Source organism: Saimiri boliviensis, chromosome 9, assembly GCF_048565385.1.
Source record: "Saimiri boliviensis isolate mSaiBol1 chromosome 9, mSaiBol1.pri, whole genome shotgun sequence".
Lineage (NCBI taxonomy): Eukaryota > Metazoa > Chordata > Mammalia > Primates > Cebidae > Saimiri > Saimiri boliviensis.
In genome coordinates this window covers 30,338,155-30,355,275 of record NC_133457.1, presented here as the reverse complement: position 1 = coordinate 30,355,275, position 17,121 = coordinate 30,338,155, and the positions used below count along the sequence as shown (strand labels likewise).

The following is a 17,121-nucleotide window of genomic DNA, read 5'->3' as shown; positions in this document are numbered from 1 at the left end:
CTAAATTGACTGCTTGTTTCAAAATTCTTTACGGAGTATGCAGAATCAGACACCACGATGCAGTTACTAACATGCAATCTACTTTAAAATTTTTCCAAACTTGAATTTCATGTGACCCGAGAAACTTCACTTTTCCTGCAAAAAGGCAGGCACGTCCTTTAGGCTAAAAAATCAAGACTAGGGAATGAGTCTTGCAGATTACACCAGAAGGATATAGTCCGAAAATATTTTTTTTTAAGCGAGGAACTACTATTTTAATTGCGTATATTTTGCTGGGAAACCACAAGAAAAAAACACAACAAAGCATTGACCAGGGTACAGAAACAATAATAAAAGTACTTAAAAATAATTTAAATTCCAACATTTCCCCCCTCATTTTAGAAGTTTAACCTTTCAGAAGCCACAACACTGCCTCCCTTCCTGCGACAACTTTCCCCCTTAAGTCTCATTCTCCCCCAGTCTTGAGGGCGAATTCTAGAACTCCCCGGAACCGCCACCTGTTAACCAGAATTCAGTGGCTTTGGAAAATAAAACCGCTTTTATAGCTCTTCTGGTTTTGTTTGTTTGAGACAGAGTCTCTGTCTCCACAGTGGCGCGATCTCGGCTCACTGCAACCTCTGCCTTTCGGGTTCAAGCAATTTTCCTGCCTCAGCCTTCCGAGTTGCTGGAACTACAGGCGCGCGCGCTGGCTAATCTTTCATATTTTAGTAGAGACCAGGTTTCACCGAGGCCAGGATGGTTTCGATCTGCTGACCTCGCGATCTGCCCGCCTCAGTCTCCCAAAGTGCTGGGATTACAGACATGAGCCACCGCGTCCGGCCAGCTCTTCTGGGTATTTGAGAAATGCATTTGTGAGTGTCAGAGTTGAATCTTTTGATGGGAAAGTCGGGTTTTCCCGATACTGGGATTCCGGGATTCCCGGGGTTGGGGTGGCCCAGTTCCTGCGAGAGGCAATAGCGGGCAGTGCCGTGAGGCGCACGGTGCTTCCAAATATCCCAAGCGCCTGGAGCCCTCCCGACCCCCCCGGCTGCGCCCCCCAGACTCAGGCCTCTCCGGGCGGTGCCGGGCGCCTCTGTGACGCGGCGTTCCAGGCAGTCGGCCCCTGCAGAGCCTGTAGCCAGAGCCGCCCGGAGACAGGAGCCGGCGGCGACAGCGGAGGCATGAACTGCTACCAGCTACCGGTGGTGATCGACAACGGCTCAGGAGTGATCAAGGCGGGCCTGGCTGGGTCTCGGGAGCCCCAGTTTATCTACCCGAACATTATCGGCCGCGCCAAGGGCCATAGCCCAGCGGCCCAGGGCGGGATAGAACTCTGCGTGGGTGACCAAGCCCAGGCCTGGAGAAGTTCGCTGTCCATCAGGTACCTCCTTCTCCCAGCAGGCTGGCGGGGGGCAGGGAAGGAGCACAAAGGAAGTGCGCTATGGGGACAGAAAGGATAAGGAAGCCAGGAGCAAGAAAGTCCCAGCCAGCTGGAGTTACTACAGACGCGCAGGCCACAAATCTCTGAGGCTACCACACATCCAAAAATTGAAAATTTTGCTCTCTGTGGCTGTACAAATGTATTCAAACTATAAAGTTATCGAACGAATTCATTTAAGAATATTACTTAACTCGTGGCTCCTTTTGTCACTTGGGTTATTCTCTTCAATTGACATAAACTATACTATAATATGGAAATTTCCCAATTTCTTTTTATTTTCTTTTTTTTTCCCCTCCCACTCCCCGCCCTCAATTTCTTAAGAGTCACAAACTTCCAAAGGAGAGAGAAAATGGAAAGCAACAAAAATTGCAGAGGTAGGTAGCTGTGCTAATTTTTGCTGACATTTACCTTCTGTGAGAGGCTGTGGCAGTTATTGCCCAGAAAGGGATATTGGTAATAAACGTGGTGATTAACTGAGGGTCGAAGACAACAGAAACTAGAAAAATAATTGATCTTATTGCTCTCCCTATAGTTACCCAGTGGAGCGAGGTCTCATTACTTCATGGGAGGACATGGAGATCATGTGGAAGCATATCTATGATTATAACCTGAAGCTGAAACCATGTGATGGTCCAGTCTTGGTTACTGAGCCAGCCCTGAACCCACTGGCCAACCGGCAACAGATCACAGAAGTGTTTTTTGAGCATCTGGGTGTTCCTGCCTTCTATATGTCCATCCAGGCTGTGCTAGCTCTCTTTGCTGCTGGCTTCACTACTGGCCTTGTGCTGAATTCAGGAGCTGGGATTACCCAGAGTGTGCCCATCTTTGAGGGTTACTGTCTGCCTCATGGTGTACAGCAACTGGGTCTGGCCGGCCTTGACCTCACCAGCTACCTCATGGTGCTAATGAAGAACCATGGTATCTTGTTGCTTAGTGCTTCAGACAGAAAGATTGTTGAAGACATCAAGGAGACCTTCTGTTATGTGGCAATGAACTACGAAGAGGAAATGGCCAAGAAACCTGATTGTCTAGAAAAAGTTTACCAACTACCTGACGGGAAGGTCTTCCGGCTCCATGACCAACTCTTTTCTTGTCCAGAGGCCCTCTTCTCTCCGTGTCACATGAACCTTGAGGCCCCTGGCATTGATAAGATATGTTTCAGCAGCATAATGAAATGTGATATAGGCCTGAGGAATTCCTTCTTTTCCAATATTATCCTTGCCGGGGGATCAACCTCTTTCCCTGGTTTAGACAAGCGGTTAGTTAAGGATATAGCAAAGGTGGCTCCTGCCAACACCCCTGTGCAAGTTACAGCTCCTCCAGAAAGGAAACTATCAGTGTGGATGGGAGGTTCTATTCTTGCATCCTTGTCTGCCTTCCAGGACATGTGGATCACTGCTGCAGAATTTAAAGAAGTTGGACCCAACATAGTACACCAGAGATGCTTCTGAAATACAGATAAAATGGTTAGAAGAAAATGTTTTGAGTATATGTGACAGAAAACTTTGGATATTATATGTTTCCTGGAGAATAGAAAATACCCCAATTATTGGGATGCCAATATTTCTGTTGTGTTTCTATAATGGGTGGGGGGATAATAATGGTGAAGCTCAGGAACAGATGTCTATTGAGTAGAACCAAGTTAAAATAATGTTTCCTATGGTGTTTCTTCTATAAGTTGAGATTGGTGAGCTCATATTTCCTTTGGAAGACAGCAATTTGTGGTACAATATGCTATGTGCCAAATGAGTGATAAGATTTAAGCTTATTGAAGTTTAGGGAAAGAAGGTTGCTGTGGTGAGGAAAGAGACTTCATAGCAGAGGTATGCCATCATGGAAGGGGTGGCTTTAGGATGGAAAGCAGATATCCAGGCAAGCATACTAAAATGAACAAGTTGCTAAAGATGAGAATGAACAAAGCATATTCAGGGCATGCTTAATAGACTGATTTTGTTTGTTTTAAAATTTTTAATGTATGTATGTATGCATTTATTTAGTTTTAGAGGCAGAGTCTTACCCTGTCTCCCAGGCTGGAGTATAGTCCTGCAATCATAGTTCACTGCATCCTCCAACTCCTGGGCTCCACCCTTAGCTTCCCAAGTAGCTGAATCCACAGGTGTGCACTCCCATGCTGAGCTTAGACTGATTAAGTGAAGAGCAGAGCAAGAGCAGGTCAAGTGAAGGCCAGGGACTAAAAGGCTTTAAGTGCTAAATATCCAATACTTAAAGGGGAGAAATTAAAAGCAGGGGCTGTAAGGAAACTGTTATGATGAATGTGGCAACAGTTTGGAGAATAAATTGAATGGGGAAGGCCCTGGAGATTTGGTGATCAATTAGAAAGTCACTAGTCCAGATATAAAGTGGCAAATCTAGTACTCAAGATATGAACAATAGGAATTAAAAAAAAAAAAAGAAATTACAAAAACTGACAAGATTTGGTGGCTAATTAGATATGAAGGGAAAAGAAAGGTCTGAGATAATGTTGGAAGCTAAGAGAATGGTGGTAGTGTTGATACATAACTCAAAGCACTTAGCGTCTGCTCTATGTAAGGTACTGTGCTAAGTGCAATAGTGTTAATTACAGAAGTCAGATTCTGTCCTTAAAAAACTTTACAACCAAAGCTGGGCATGGTGGCTCACGCCTGTAATCCTGGCACTCTGGGAAGCCGAGGTGGGTGGATCACGAGGTCAGGAGTTCAAGACCAGCCCCGTCAAGATGGTGAAACCCCATCTGTACTAAAAATACAAACAAAATTAGCCAGACACGGTGGCTCACGCCCATAATCCCAGCACTCTGCGACGCTGAGGCAGGTGAGCAGTTCGAGACCAGCCTGGCCAACATGGTGAAACCCCGGCTCTACAAAAAATACAAAAATTAGCTGGGCGTGGTGGCGCACACCTGTAATCCTAGCTACCTGGAGGCTGAGGCAGGAGAATCGCTTGAACCCAGGAGGCAGAGGTTGCAGTGAGCCGAAATCGTGCCATTGTACTCCAGCCCGGGCGACAAGAGCAAGACTTCGTCTAAAAAAAAAAGGCAAAACTTTACAACCTGGCAGATGCTATGAAAGAAAGAGGGGACAGGAGAGAGAGAGAGAGAGATTTTACTTTTCTTTCAGATAGAGGACTGATAGCGACAACTCCACGGAGTTTACCCAACTGAACACGAGTAAAACTTTTAAGATGATCCTGTCAGTAGTATGTAAAACTGCACTATACTGGCCATTATGAAAATTCGCGGCCGGGCGCAGTGGCTCACGCCGGTAATCCTAGCACTTTGGGAAGTCGAAGCGGGCCCTAGAGTTCGAGACCAGTCTGGGCAACATGGTGAAACCCCGTCGTTACTAAAAACACAAAACCCAGCCGGGCGCGGTGGCGGGTGGCTGGCATCTGTAATCCCAGCTACTTAGAAGGCAGAGACACGAGAATGGCTTGAACCGGGGGGGCGGAGGTTGCAGTGAGTCGAGACAGCGGCTAGGGTGACAGAGCGAGACTACATCTCAAAAAAATAAAAAATAATAAAAAAATTAATCTCGCTACAATTTATGGTGGACTACTCCCCTCTTTTTGCCTCATCACAACACAGCACTACTTTAAAGCAAAGCAAAGTCAATGATTGAAAAGCCCACCTTTCCTCATAAAAGGGAGAGTCAGTCCTTAAGATGAATCATGTAGTAGTTACACTTGATAAAAGCCTTCCTCTGCGCAAGGAGAAGGCATTCTAAGGAGAAGGGGCTGGGTAGGAACTCGGACCCATTCCACTGAGCCGAGACAAGATCCTGCTTTAGTCAGTGCTGTCCGGGAATCTATTTTCACAAAGTTCTCCAAAAAAAAATGTAATGATCAGAAGCGGGAATCGGTGTTCTGTGTCCTGGGCCCTAAAACCTTCCTATGAATTCCATTTTTAAGGTAGTCGAGGTGAACCACGTCTGGTCTGCAGACGATAGAAAAACGGCCCTCTGAAGCCTCTAGCTAGTCTCACCTTTAAAGAAGGTAGGAAGTAGACTCAAAGCCTTTCTCCGACGTGGGGGAGGAGCGGCGTCCTTCCTCATGGCCGGAAATGGAACTTTAATTTCCCGCGTCCCCCTCCCGCGAGAGTTAGCTTGGCCAATCCGCGCGGTCGATGACCGCGGTCTTTATAAGCCGAGTCGCCGGGCAGCGCGCCGGGTTGCGGAGGGTGGGCCTGGGAGGGGTGGCGGCCATTTTTTGTCTAACCCTAACTGAGACGGGCGTAGGCGCCGTGCTTTTGCTCCCCGCGCGCTGTTTTTCTCGCTGACTTTCAGCGTTCGGAAAAGCCTCGGCCTACCGCCTTCTACCGTTCATTCTGGAGCAAACAAAAAATGTCAGCCGCTGGCCTGTTCGCCCCTCCCGGGGACCTGCGGCGGGTAGCCTGCCCAGTCCCCGAACCCCGCCTGGAGGCCGCGGTCGGCCCGGGGCTTCTCCGGAGGCGCCCATTGCCGCCGCGAAGAGTTCGGCTCTGTCAGCCGCGGGTGTCTCGGGGGCGAGGGTGAGGCTCAGGCCTTTCAGGCCGCAGGAAGAGGAACGGAGCGAGTTCCCGCGTGCGGCGCGCTTCCCTGAGCTGTGGGACGTGCACCCAGAACTCGGCTCACACATGCAGTTCGCTTTCCTGCTCTTGGGGGATGCCCATCGTGCGTATCTGTCACCCCTCGCCGGCAGCGGGGACTTGTAAACCCCCGAAACCTGACTGGGCCAGTGTGCTGCAAATTGGCAGGAGACGTGAAGGCATCTCCAAAGTTGGCCAAAATGAATGGGCAGTGAGCCGGCGTTACCTGGAGCGGTTCCTGCGTAGGTTCTCCTGTCTTCTGCTTTTTGTTGCCTTTTATGGTTGTATTACAATTTAGTTCCTGTTCTGCACATTTTGTTGAGGTTTTTGCTCCCTCTCAAAGGAGAGCTGGACCCGTCCCCTCAATCGGGTGTGGGAGAGCAGTGATTTTTTTGAGAGATCGTTAAACATTTAGTGAATATTTAATTAGAAAATCTAAACGAAAATTGAAAGTTGTGTTCCTGGCCGGGCGCGGTTGCTCACGCCTGTAATCTCAGCACTTTGGGAGGCCGAGGCAAGTGGATCACCCGAGGTCGGGAGTTCGAGACCAGCCTAACCATCATGGAGAAACCCCGTCTCTACTAAAAATACAAAAATTAGCCGGGAGTGGTGACACATGTCTGTAATGCCAGCTACTCGGGAGGCGGAGGCAGGAGAATCGCTTGAACCCGCGAGGCAGAGGTTGCGGTGAGCCACGGTCGTGCCATTGCACTCTAGCCTGGGCAACAAGAGCGAAACTGTCTGAGAGAGAGAAAAAGAAATGGTCGTCACTTTATGCCGGAAGTTACAAATTTTTTTTTTTTAAATCAGACCTTGGCAATGACCTTGAGCAGTAGGATATAAATAACCCTCACAAGCTTAGTGTTCCAATAACGGAACACTAGGCATAATTAGAGACGGAAAAGAAATGTACAGAGGAATATGTTCCACCTCCCAGCCCCCGGTCTCCCACAAGATTCTTGGCTCTGATTTTCTTTAAGAAAATAAACTGATAGCCCTCTAGGTTGAAAGAAACAAACGGGCCATTCTGCCCACTCGTCAGGACAAGGTAACTCCATCCCAAATCCATACCTTCAATTCCTTAGGATCCCTCTTCTGGGGATAGTTTCCAAGAGAGACAGCAGCCAGGGGTGTGTATATAAAGGCACACCCTTTAGTGTGGTAGCTGGAATCCTGATGATTGGAAGGGTCAGTCAAAGTCATGTCAGTAAATTTATGAATATGTATGTTTATAGCTTTTTAACCTATTAACCTAAAGTAGGTGCTCTAGAGTTGTCTAGCAGATAACATTTCTTAGCACTATTAGAAATAAGTGCAAAAAATGGTAGAGTCCACGGTTGCTGGTAATGCTCTCTAAGGAAAAAGTATTTTCGAATCAGCATGGTTTTGTGGAAAGTAAGGAATGAAATTCTAGTTAGGATTTTACCAAGAACTTTCACTAGAGGCTTGAGGAAGTAGCCCAGCTTCACTAAGCCTCATTTTGCTCAAGGTGATCTAAAATTTCTACCTTTCTTTCTTTCGAGACGCAGTCCTGCTCTGTTGCCCAGAGGTGGAGTGCAGTGGCCCCATCTTGGCTCATTGCAGCCTCCTCCTCCCGGGTTCAATCGATTGTCTTTCAGCCTCCCTAGTAGCTGGGATTGCAGGCACACACCTCCATACCCGGTTAATTTGTTTGTATTTTTAGTAGAGATGGTTTCACCATGTTGGCAAGGCTGGTCTCGAACTTCTGACCTCAGTTGATCCGCCTGCTTCAGCCTCCCAAAGGTCTGGGATTAGGGAGTGTGAGCCACCGCGCCAGGCCTAAGATCCCTTTTTCAAGAGGGCGGGGATTCCTTGAGCTACAGAGATACGCATGTCTTTTGTTCTTACTCCATCTAGTGGTGCTTTTGCTTCTCCACATTTACATTCGTGGTGGTGCAGGGCGTTGAGGCAAGAATGGCGACAGACTGGGAATGTCTTTCATTTTTAAAAAGAAAACAGTGATTTAATACACTCAATGTAAAAATAAGTATGTAGTTGTTTCTAGCTCATGTTTGAAGTCTTCCCTCTAACATGTCTATTATAAACAGTCCAAGGGACAATTCTTAGTATTATAAACATTCAATATATTACTTCTTTTTGGTAAAATGATTTATATAATCCTGGAGTAAAGAGAGGCCATACAGGTCATCCAGTGAGATAATTTATGTGAAAACTTTTTGTACATAATAATTATGGCAAAAGCGACTTATTGCCACAGATTTGAGTAACTCTAGCAGATGAAGAAACGGCTGTTGAGAGGGATTTTATTTTCGTGCCTAAGTTAATTTTTTGTGGAGTTGAGACCAGAAGCTAGGCTTCCTAACTTCTAGTGCAGTGTTCTCTTCACTGTGTTGCACCTTCAGGCTTTGTTGGTCAGCCTGGGACAGATGGCTAGCATTAACTCCATCATCACTTTCTGGTTTAAAATAAAATAACCAAGGTTGTAACCTTGGTTTCCACCCACATCCACCTCCCACCCCAACATTCTTTGATGTGATTTTGTGCTGTGTGTGTTTCACTGTTTTACAAGCACAGCTGATTCTAGTTATTTGCAGTAGTTACAGTCTGTGAAGTCTCTGTGAACACTGAATTAGTGAATACTGAACCATTGCTCCCAGAGGAAATGCAGGATTAGGTTTCTGGGAACATTCAGTCACAACATCTTTGTCAGCCAATCAATACATAATCTTGTTTCGTGTGTGTTTCTGTTAAAGACATCTTAAGATATGTTATCGATTCATTAGCACTGAACTCATATTCATCAACACTACCACTTAAGTCTGAATGAAGCCTATCACAAGTATTTTTTTCTGTAAGGCGCATAACAGCTTTCTTGGGCTTAGGAATGGTAGACAGCACTTAAGCACTATGATTGGGGGTCATTTTAAACAGCAAAATCACCAACTAAAAGCACAAAAATGGGAAAACTTGCCACTAAGTAGACCAGAAATAGGACACTTGTTTATAGTGTCCTTTTGACTACAAAGGCAGACCTGGGCACCTATGTGTTGGGGAAATAAAACTTTTCAGGGCTCTGCACATGGCCATGAATGACTATGAAAGCACTTCAAGTATTGGTTTTAAGATTATAAACAATTTTAGTGAATAGGTGAATCTACAAATACAGAAGCTATGAGTATTGAGGGTTGATTGTACTTCAAGGTCTATGTGACACCTGTATCTGAGAGAGACTGCAGGTGTCCACATAGCTCCTGATGTTACTTAGGGCTTGTTTCATGCTTCTTATATTTAAACCAGTGATTCTCAAATTGGGGGTATAGTGAGAGGAAGGGTATATGAAGTTTGCAAATGATACTTTTTTTTTTTTTTTTTAAGATGGAGTCTTTGTTGCCCAGGCTAAATTACAGTGGCACGATCTCGGCTCACTGCAATCTCCACCTCCCAGGTTCTAGGGAATCTCCTGCCTCAGCCTCCCTTGTAGCTGGGACTACAGGTGCCTGTCACTATGCCTGACTAATTTTTTTTTTTTTTTTTTTTTTGAGACGGAGTTCCGCTCTTGTTGCCCAGGCTGGAGTGCAATGGCGCGATCTCGGCTCACCGCAACCTCCACCTCCTGGGTTCAGGCAATTCTCCTGCCTCAGCCTCCTGAGTAGCTGGGATTACAGGCACGAGCCACCATGCCCAGCTAATTTTTTGTGTTTTTAATAGAGACGGGGTTTCACCATGTTGACCAGGATGGTCTCGATCTCTTGACCTCATGATCCACCCGCCTCGGCCTCCCAAAGTGCTGGGATTACAGGCTTGAGCCACCGCGCCCAGCCTTTTTTTTTTTTTTTAAAGACAGGGTTTCACCCTGTTGGTCAGGCTGGTCTTGAACTCCTGACCTCAGGTGATCCACCTGTCTTGGCCTCCAAAGTGCTTGAATTACAAGCGTGAGCCACCACGCCCGGTCTAATGTGTGAATGTGTGTGTGTGTGTTTCTTTTTTGTTTTTTTGTTTTTTTGTTTTTTGAGACGGAGTTTCGCTCTTCTTACCCAGGCTGGAGTGCAATGGCGCAATCTCGGCTCACCGCAACCTCTGCCTCCTGGGTTCAGGCAATTCTCTTGCCTCAGCCTCCTGAGTAGCTGAGATTACAGGCACGCGCCACCATGCCCAGCTAATTTTTTGTATTTTTAGTAGAGATGGGGTTTCACCATGTTGACCAGGATGGTCTCGATCTCTTGACCTCATGATCCACCCGCCTTGGCCTCCCAAAGTGCTGGGATTACAGGCTTGAGCCACCGTGCCCGGCCAATTTTTGTATTTTTAGTAGAGACAGGATTTCACCACTTTGGCCAGGCTGGTCTTGAACTCCTGACCTTGTGATCCACCTGCCTTGGCCTCCCACAATGCTGGGATTACAGGTGTAAGCCACTGCACCTGGCCTGTTCGCTTTATTTTCGGTCACTTAGGTGCATTTCACATAAATAAGGATGTGAGAATTTTATGCTTATGAAGGAAGATAGGGCTTTAAAAATATTGAGAAACATGCTTTTAGTTTTGTCCTTCAGAATGAGGTACTTCCTTTGTAAGGTCCAGGGTTGGTTATGGGTTTTGACTCTGAGGATGAGATTGAGTTTTAATTTAATTCAGCTTGTCCTGGTACTGCAGTCAAAAATTCCATGTTAGTCTGGCTCAGGACTTAAGAGACAAATAGATGGCGCAGGCACAAGCATGTGTACACATGCTCCCACCCTCTCACAGACTACAATGGAGGAGTGGTTTTAAGATAAGAATGAAATGACAAAAGGTAACTGTCATTCCTTCCATGTTCATTCTTTTAAGGTAATAATGTGTGATGTAAGTAAAAACAGCAAAAATACACAAGAATTAGGCCAGGATTTGCAAATTTAAATGTCTGCCATGGACAGAAAGGAAACAAGGAAGTGAATCACACCAGGAGTAAGAAAATAGAGACTACAGAGATGGTGGGGAGAATGCATGTCCCTTTTTAAGGAGGCAGCAGTCTCTTGGAAATGGAGCCTAAAATTGTCAATATTGCAGAAAAGACAAAAATTCAGATTTTTATGTCAATACCACTCACTATAAAATGTTGGTAGCTACATTGAAATAAATTTAAATATATAAGTGCATAATAAAGAATTTGGCTGGCCTTTGTTCCTGAACCCTGGGAAGTAGCCTCTAAACCTTTGGAGTTCACCAAGAATGGTAGGAGTGTCTTTTCATGGTAGGCCCCTTGGACTAGACCTAATAGTTGATGCTAATGAGATGACTCATGATTGGGGGTTGGTCAGTCATGTGATAAGAGTGTTAGGGCTTTGGGCCCCATGATATTAGCTCAACCTCCTGAGGGGAGAAGGGCTAGAGACTGAGCCACATGACCTGTGATTCATCTAGTCATGCCTGTAATGAAGCCCCAGTAAAAGCTCTGGACACACCAAAGCTTGGATGAACTTCCCAGGTTGGCAATACTCAGTGTACTAGGAGGAAAATGTGTCCCTGAGGACATGAGGAGAGGGACAATGGAACCTTCTTTTTGGAACCCTCCCAGACCTCACTTTATGTGTCTCTCCCTTTGGCTAGTTCTGACTTGAATCATTTTGCTATAATAAAACTAATAATAACCATAATAAAAATCCTTTTGCTATAATGAAACCAAAATAACATTTTCTTGGGTTCTGTAAGTCATTCAGTTAATTATGAAACTTGAAGGGGTAGTGGGAACCCCCCAGATTTGTAGCCAGTTTCTCAGATGTAACGATGGCCTGGGGACCTCCTAGCTTAGGTTGTTGATAGCTGAAGTCATTGCATTGGGCAAATCAAAAAACCCTTTGAAATAAAATCTGGTCCTTTATAGGCTATTAATTTGTTACCTTTGGCCTAGGCAAATTTAGGCATTCCTGAATGCTTTCCCTGGAAGGGTGAGGGTTTGGACCACCCTACCAGTTTAAGACCTACCCAAAATAAATGTATTTGAGAGGAGATGACACTGTTGGTATCTTTTATAGGTTTCTGGGAATATCACTAAAGAGAAGTTTCAAAATTAAATTTTAATGATATTCTGAAAATAGTAGTGCTACTCCTTCACATCTAGGGCTTAGGACATATCTTTCAGTAGTTCTGCCTGAGGGGTGGGCCTGTCTTTCAGTGTCCATTCTGTCAGTCCTTATGGGATGTGAAGAGGGTTCCACCAACCCTTGGTGGAATTGAGGGCATTTTTTCCCATTTTTTTCCTTTACTCTGGTTTTTATCTCCCATCCTAGGTAGGTATCAAAGTATATAGGGTTATTTGTATTGCCTCAACTTCTGATTTCTTCCTTGATATAAAAAGGAAACAGGAAGACATGAAAATAAGGGTATTATTGTGGTCTGGTACTTTTACCCTGTATTAACCTAGCTGAGGGAGTGTAGCATAAGTCACCCACCTTTAGATTCCACATGTATCAAGTGGATGTACTTAGACTTACCTTGAAGTGTGGTTGTGGGGGGAATATATGAATAATGCATATGACAGCAACTAGTAGTGTTAATGAGAGGAGAATTATGTCTTACTCTTTACTTTGCAAGTAATGATTTTATGGTGCCCTAATGAGTATGTTGTAGTTACTTCAGCAGGAAGTGGTTTTGACTTGGGTATATAGTTGAGAGATATGTGGAGAAGGGTGGGAGTACTAATGATTTGTGAATTTTTAAAATAATACCAGGTATGAACTTGATGCACACCTGCAGTAAGATTCTTGCTCTAGATGATGTTTGTTTGACTGTCTTTTTTTTTTTTTTTTTTTTTTTTTTTGTCTTAAGGCTCTAGGTTTTCACTTTAATGATATTTAAGGGTGTATATGGCTGTCTATGTAAGTGTTAAAAGGCATAATTATAGGTAAGTAAAAGCAATTTAAAGAAAACAGAAACATACAAAAATGAAGACATACAAATATTGAATTTTTTGTATGGTCAATGAGGATATAATAACTAAAATGAAAAACATTATACGTATCAGTTGCAAAAACAGTTATATTCCTCCACAATCTTTTTAAAAAATGTGAGTAGTTTGCTAAAGTATATAACTTATTTTCAACCTTGGAAGAAAAACTCAAATTAAAGCTACATTAGAACTGTAATGGCACCGAGGAGTTCAGCTTGACCTCATATGCCAGATGATAATCATCTTTCAAGTGTACAAACAAGGAAGCATAGTTATCGAAGAATGAGAAATACGTTTGTTCAAAGACCATTTACTGCTTTAACAAGAGGTGAAAGCTTGCCAGAAGTGTATACACACCTAACCCAGTGCTATTCATAGGCTTAACATGTTCAAAGACTTGGCCAGGGGGCGAGGGGTGCGCAATTTAAAAATATCTTTGAAGTTGTGGGTATTCATCATCATATCTAATAATGCTTACTTTCTAGAGCCCCTCTCCAAGGAGGGCAAAGCAATTTATCTGACTTATTTTCATGACATCCTTGTGAGATAAGGCAACCACCATTATCTCCCTTTTGCAAATGGAGAAACTGAAACACTGGGAGGTAAAATCACTTGAAGAAGGTCAGTAGCAGGTCCAAGAATGTAAACACACGTATTTAAGCTTTTAACTGCTATTTACTTTACAGAAAACTAAACAAACAAAAAATAATTTTAAGAAATTACATACTTTTCCATTCTCTTTAAGTTAAAGAAAAATTAATCATCAATCAACTTTTCCTTGGTAAGGAAAACTGTTTAAATGGCTTTTCACAATAACTAGAATCTTATTACACTGGAATGAATGAAATACTTGCAAAGTGTGATGTTCATTTGAGGAACACTAAATACCTAGTCTGCAACATGTTTTGTTGTTCAGGGTGTTGAGACTTCAAAGGTGAAAAATATATTCTTCATCCTTAAAGGTCTTCCTGGAGAGAGCGATTATATAAGAAAATTATATGGTGCAGTTTTGTGTTATTTAAATTTACTAAATTCTTCATTTTACCCCCAGAATCTATTTTTCCTCACCTTCCCCATTTCTGTAAAGGTTACTGCCATTCCTCACTTTTCTCCATTTCTGTAAATGCCACTGCTACGCCCAGTAGCTCAAACCAGTCATCTGGGCACTATTGTTCATGTCTTATTCTCCCCGCACCGAAACATGTCCTCTGTTTTTTTTTGAGATTGGGTCTTGGTCTGTTGCGCAGGTTGGAGTGCAGTAGTGTGACATAGCTCACTGCAGCCTTCAGGTTAATGTGGGAGGGTCACTTGAGTCCAGGAGTTAGCACAGAGGCAAATGCTAAGTAATCTATAATCAATAATGCTTTCTAATTTTTTCAGTTACAAAATTAATGTGACAATATCACAAAAAAGGTGAGGAATACAGGGACTGCAGATGTGCACCACCAGCCCAATTTTTAAAACAATTTTTTTGAGAGTTGGGATCTTGCTGTATTGCTCAGGCTGGTCTTGAACTCTTGGCCTTAAGTGATCTTCCCACTTTGGCTTCCCAAAATATTGAATTACAGGCATGAGCCATCACACCTGGTCTTCTCCGTCTATTTAGAAAACATACCCTGAAATCTTCCAGTATAATTCACTGCCACTACCTTAATCCAGTTCACCATCTTTTTTTTTTCTTGAAATAGAGTCTTGCTGTGTTGTTCAGGCTCGAGTGCAATGGTGTGATCTCTGCTCACTGCAACCTCCGCCTCCTGGGTTAAAGCGATTCTCCTGCCTCAGCCTCCCAAGGAGCTGGGATTACAGGCACGTGCCCGGCTAATTTTTGTATTTTTAGTAGAGATGGGGTTTCACCATGTTGGCCAGGCTAGTCTTAAACTCCTGACCTCAAGTGATCCACCTGCCTTGGCCTCCCAAAGTGCTGGAATTAACAGGCATAAGCCACCGCACCAGCCAAGTTCAGCATCTTCTACAAAGACCTGACAGGTCTTTGTACTTCTTATCTTGCCTCCCACCCATTACCAATTAATTCTTCACAATCATGCTAGAGTGATCTTATTAAAAGGCTAACTGACCCATGTTTTTTCTCAACACAACCCTTTAGTGACTTCATGTTGCACTTGGAATAAAATCCAAAATTCTTTTTTTTTTTTTTTAATGCAGAATATTTTTTTAAAGTTGTCAGATTCATACATCTTTTCTTTCATAGTTATGGGTTTGAGGTCGTATTTCAAAAGGGCTTCTGATTACAGGATAAAAAATATATATATGTGCGTATATATGTGTGTGTGTATACATATGTATCTCTATATACATACACACATATATAATTTCCCCCTATATTTTCTACTGGTAGGTAGGTTTTTTTTTTTTTTTTTAGAAAGAAAAAAAGAATAATAAGAAAAAGAATAAAGAAGAGGAAGAAAGAGAAAGAGGAAGAGGGAGAGAGAATGGGGGTATTGCTTTGTTGCCCGGGCTAGAATGCAGTCTAAATATGGGTATGCCTATAATTGTCCTTAATAATGGAGACATGAAAGAAAATGAGGGAAGAGAATAACAAACAAGGAGCCAACCAACATTTCGTTTAAACTTCTAAGTTGATATGATGTGGTACTGATAAGAGTGTATATTTTGTGTAAAGTGGAGAGTTCTATAAATGTTAATTACGTTTACTTGTTCCAGATCTGAGTTCAAGTCCTGGATATCGTTAATTTTCTGTCGCATTGATCTGTCTAATATTAATGTTGAAATCTCCCACTATTATTGTGTGGGAGTCTAAGTCTCTTTATAAGTCTTGTATGTCTGGGTATTCCTGTATTGGGTGCGTATATATTTAGGATCTTTAACTGTTCTTGTTGTGTTGATTCTTTTATCATTATATAATGTCCTTCTTTGCTTCTTTTGATCTTTGTTGCTTAAAGACTATTTTATCAGAGGCAAAAATTGTAACTTCTGCTTTTTATTTATTTATTTTTGCTCTCTGTTTGGTTGGTAAGTCTCTTTCCATCCCTTGTTTTGAGTCTTTGTGTATCCTTGAATGTGAGATGGGTCTGGATACAGCATACAGATGGGTTTTAGTTTTTTGTCCAAATTGCCTGTCTTTGAATTGGGGAATTTAGTCGATTTAAATTTAGAATTAATAATGATATATGTGCCGGGCGCGGTGGCTCACGCCTGTAATCCCAGCACTTTGGGAGGCTGAGGCGGGTGGATCACGAGGTCAAGAGATCGAGACCATCCTGGTCAACATGGTGAAACCCCGTCTCTACTAAAAAAAAAAAAAAAAAAAAAAAAAATTAGCTGGGCATGGTGGCACGTGCCTGTAATCCCAGCTACTCAGGAGGCTGAGGCAGGAGAATTGCCTGAACCCAGGAGGCGGAGGTTGCGGTGAGCCGAGATCGCGCCATTGCACTCCAGCCTGGGTAACAAGAGCGAAACTCCGTCTCAAAAAAAAAAAAAAAAAAAAAAAAAGATATATGTGAGTTTAATACTGCCATTTAATATTAGCTGGCTATTTTGCCCATTAGTTGATGTAAATTCTTCGTTATATTGATGTTCTTTACTTTTTGGTATTTTTTAGAAAGGCTGTTACTGTTTGTTCCTTTCTATGTGTAGTGGTTCTTTCAGAAGCTCTTGTAAAGCAGGCCTGGTGGTGATTAATTCTCTGAGTGCTTGCTTGTTCACAAAAAAACTTTATTTTTCCTTCACGTATGAAGCTTAGTTTGGCTGGATGTGAAATTCTTGGTTGAAAGTTCTTTTCTTTAAGGATGTTGAATATTGGTCCCCACTCTCTTCTGGCTTGTAGGGTTTCTGCTGAGAGGTCTGCTGTAAGTCTGATAGGCTTCCCTTTGTGAGTAACCTGACCTTTCTCTCTGGCTGCCCTTAGTATTTTCTCCTTCATTTCAACCCTGGTGAATCTGACGATTATGTGCCTTGGAGTTGCTCTTCTTGAGAAATATCTTTGTGGTGTTCTCTGTATTACCTGGAGTTGAATATTATCCTGCCTTACTAAGTTGGGAAAATTTTCCTGAATAATATCCTGAAGCGTATTTTCCAGCTTGGATTCATTCTCTTCGTCACATTCAGGTACACCTATCAAACGTAGATTAGGTCTTTTCACATAGTCCCATATTTCTTGGAGACTTTGCTCGTTCCTTTTTATCCTTTTTTCTCTAATCTTGTCTTCTAGTTTTATTTCATTGAGTTGGTCTTCGACCTCTGATACCCTTTCCTTCT

At 43.2% G+C, this 17,121-nt stretch overlaps 1 protein-coding gene and 1 long non-coding RNA gene across 2 annotated transcripts in view; both read left to right on the top strand.

Moving 5' to 3' along the window:
• Nucleotides 1–445: 445 nt before the first annotated feature.
• On the top strand, nucleotides 446–2,983 carry ACTRT3 (actin related protein T3). The gene is made up of 2 exons (XM_003924959.3): nucleotides 446–1,360; nucleotides 1,953–2,983. Exons 1-2 carry the CDS (start codon nucleotides 1,161–1,163, stop codon nucleotides 2,869–2,871), a joined length of 1,119 nt encoding a protein of 372 aa, XP_003925008.1. The 5' UTR covers nucleotides 446–1,160; the 3' UTR covers nucleotides 2,872–2,983.
• A 2,589-nt stretch (nucleotides 2,984–5,572) lies between these two features.
• Nucleotides 5,573–17,121, top strand: part of LOC141585612 (uncharacterized) — a 59,994-nt gene continuing 48,445 nt past the window's right edge. The window contains exon 1 of the long non-coding RNA XR_012519177.1: nucleotides 5,573–6,223. This is a non-coding gene — a long non-coding RNA (uncharacterized LOC141585612). The remainder of the gene's footprint in view (nucleotides 6,224–17,121) is intronic.

Coding starts and splice junctions, on each gene's coding strand:
- ACTRT3 (XM_003924959.3), top strand. CDS start 1,161: ATGAACTGCTACCAGCTACCGGTGGTGATCGACAACGGCTCAGGAGTG. Junction 1,361..1,952: donor AGAAGTTCGCTGTCCATCAG/GTACCTCCTTCT, acceptor CTCTCCCTATAG/TTACCCAGTGGAGCGAGGTC.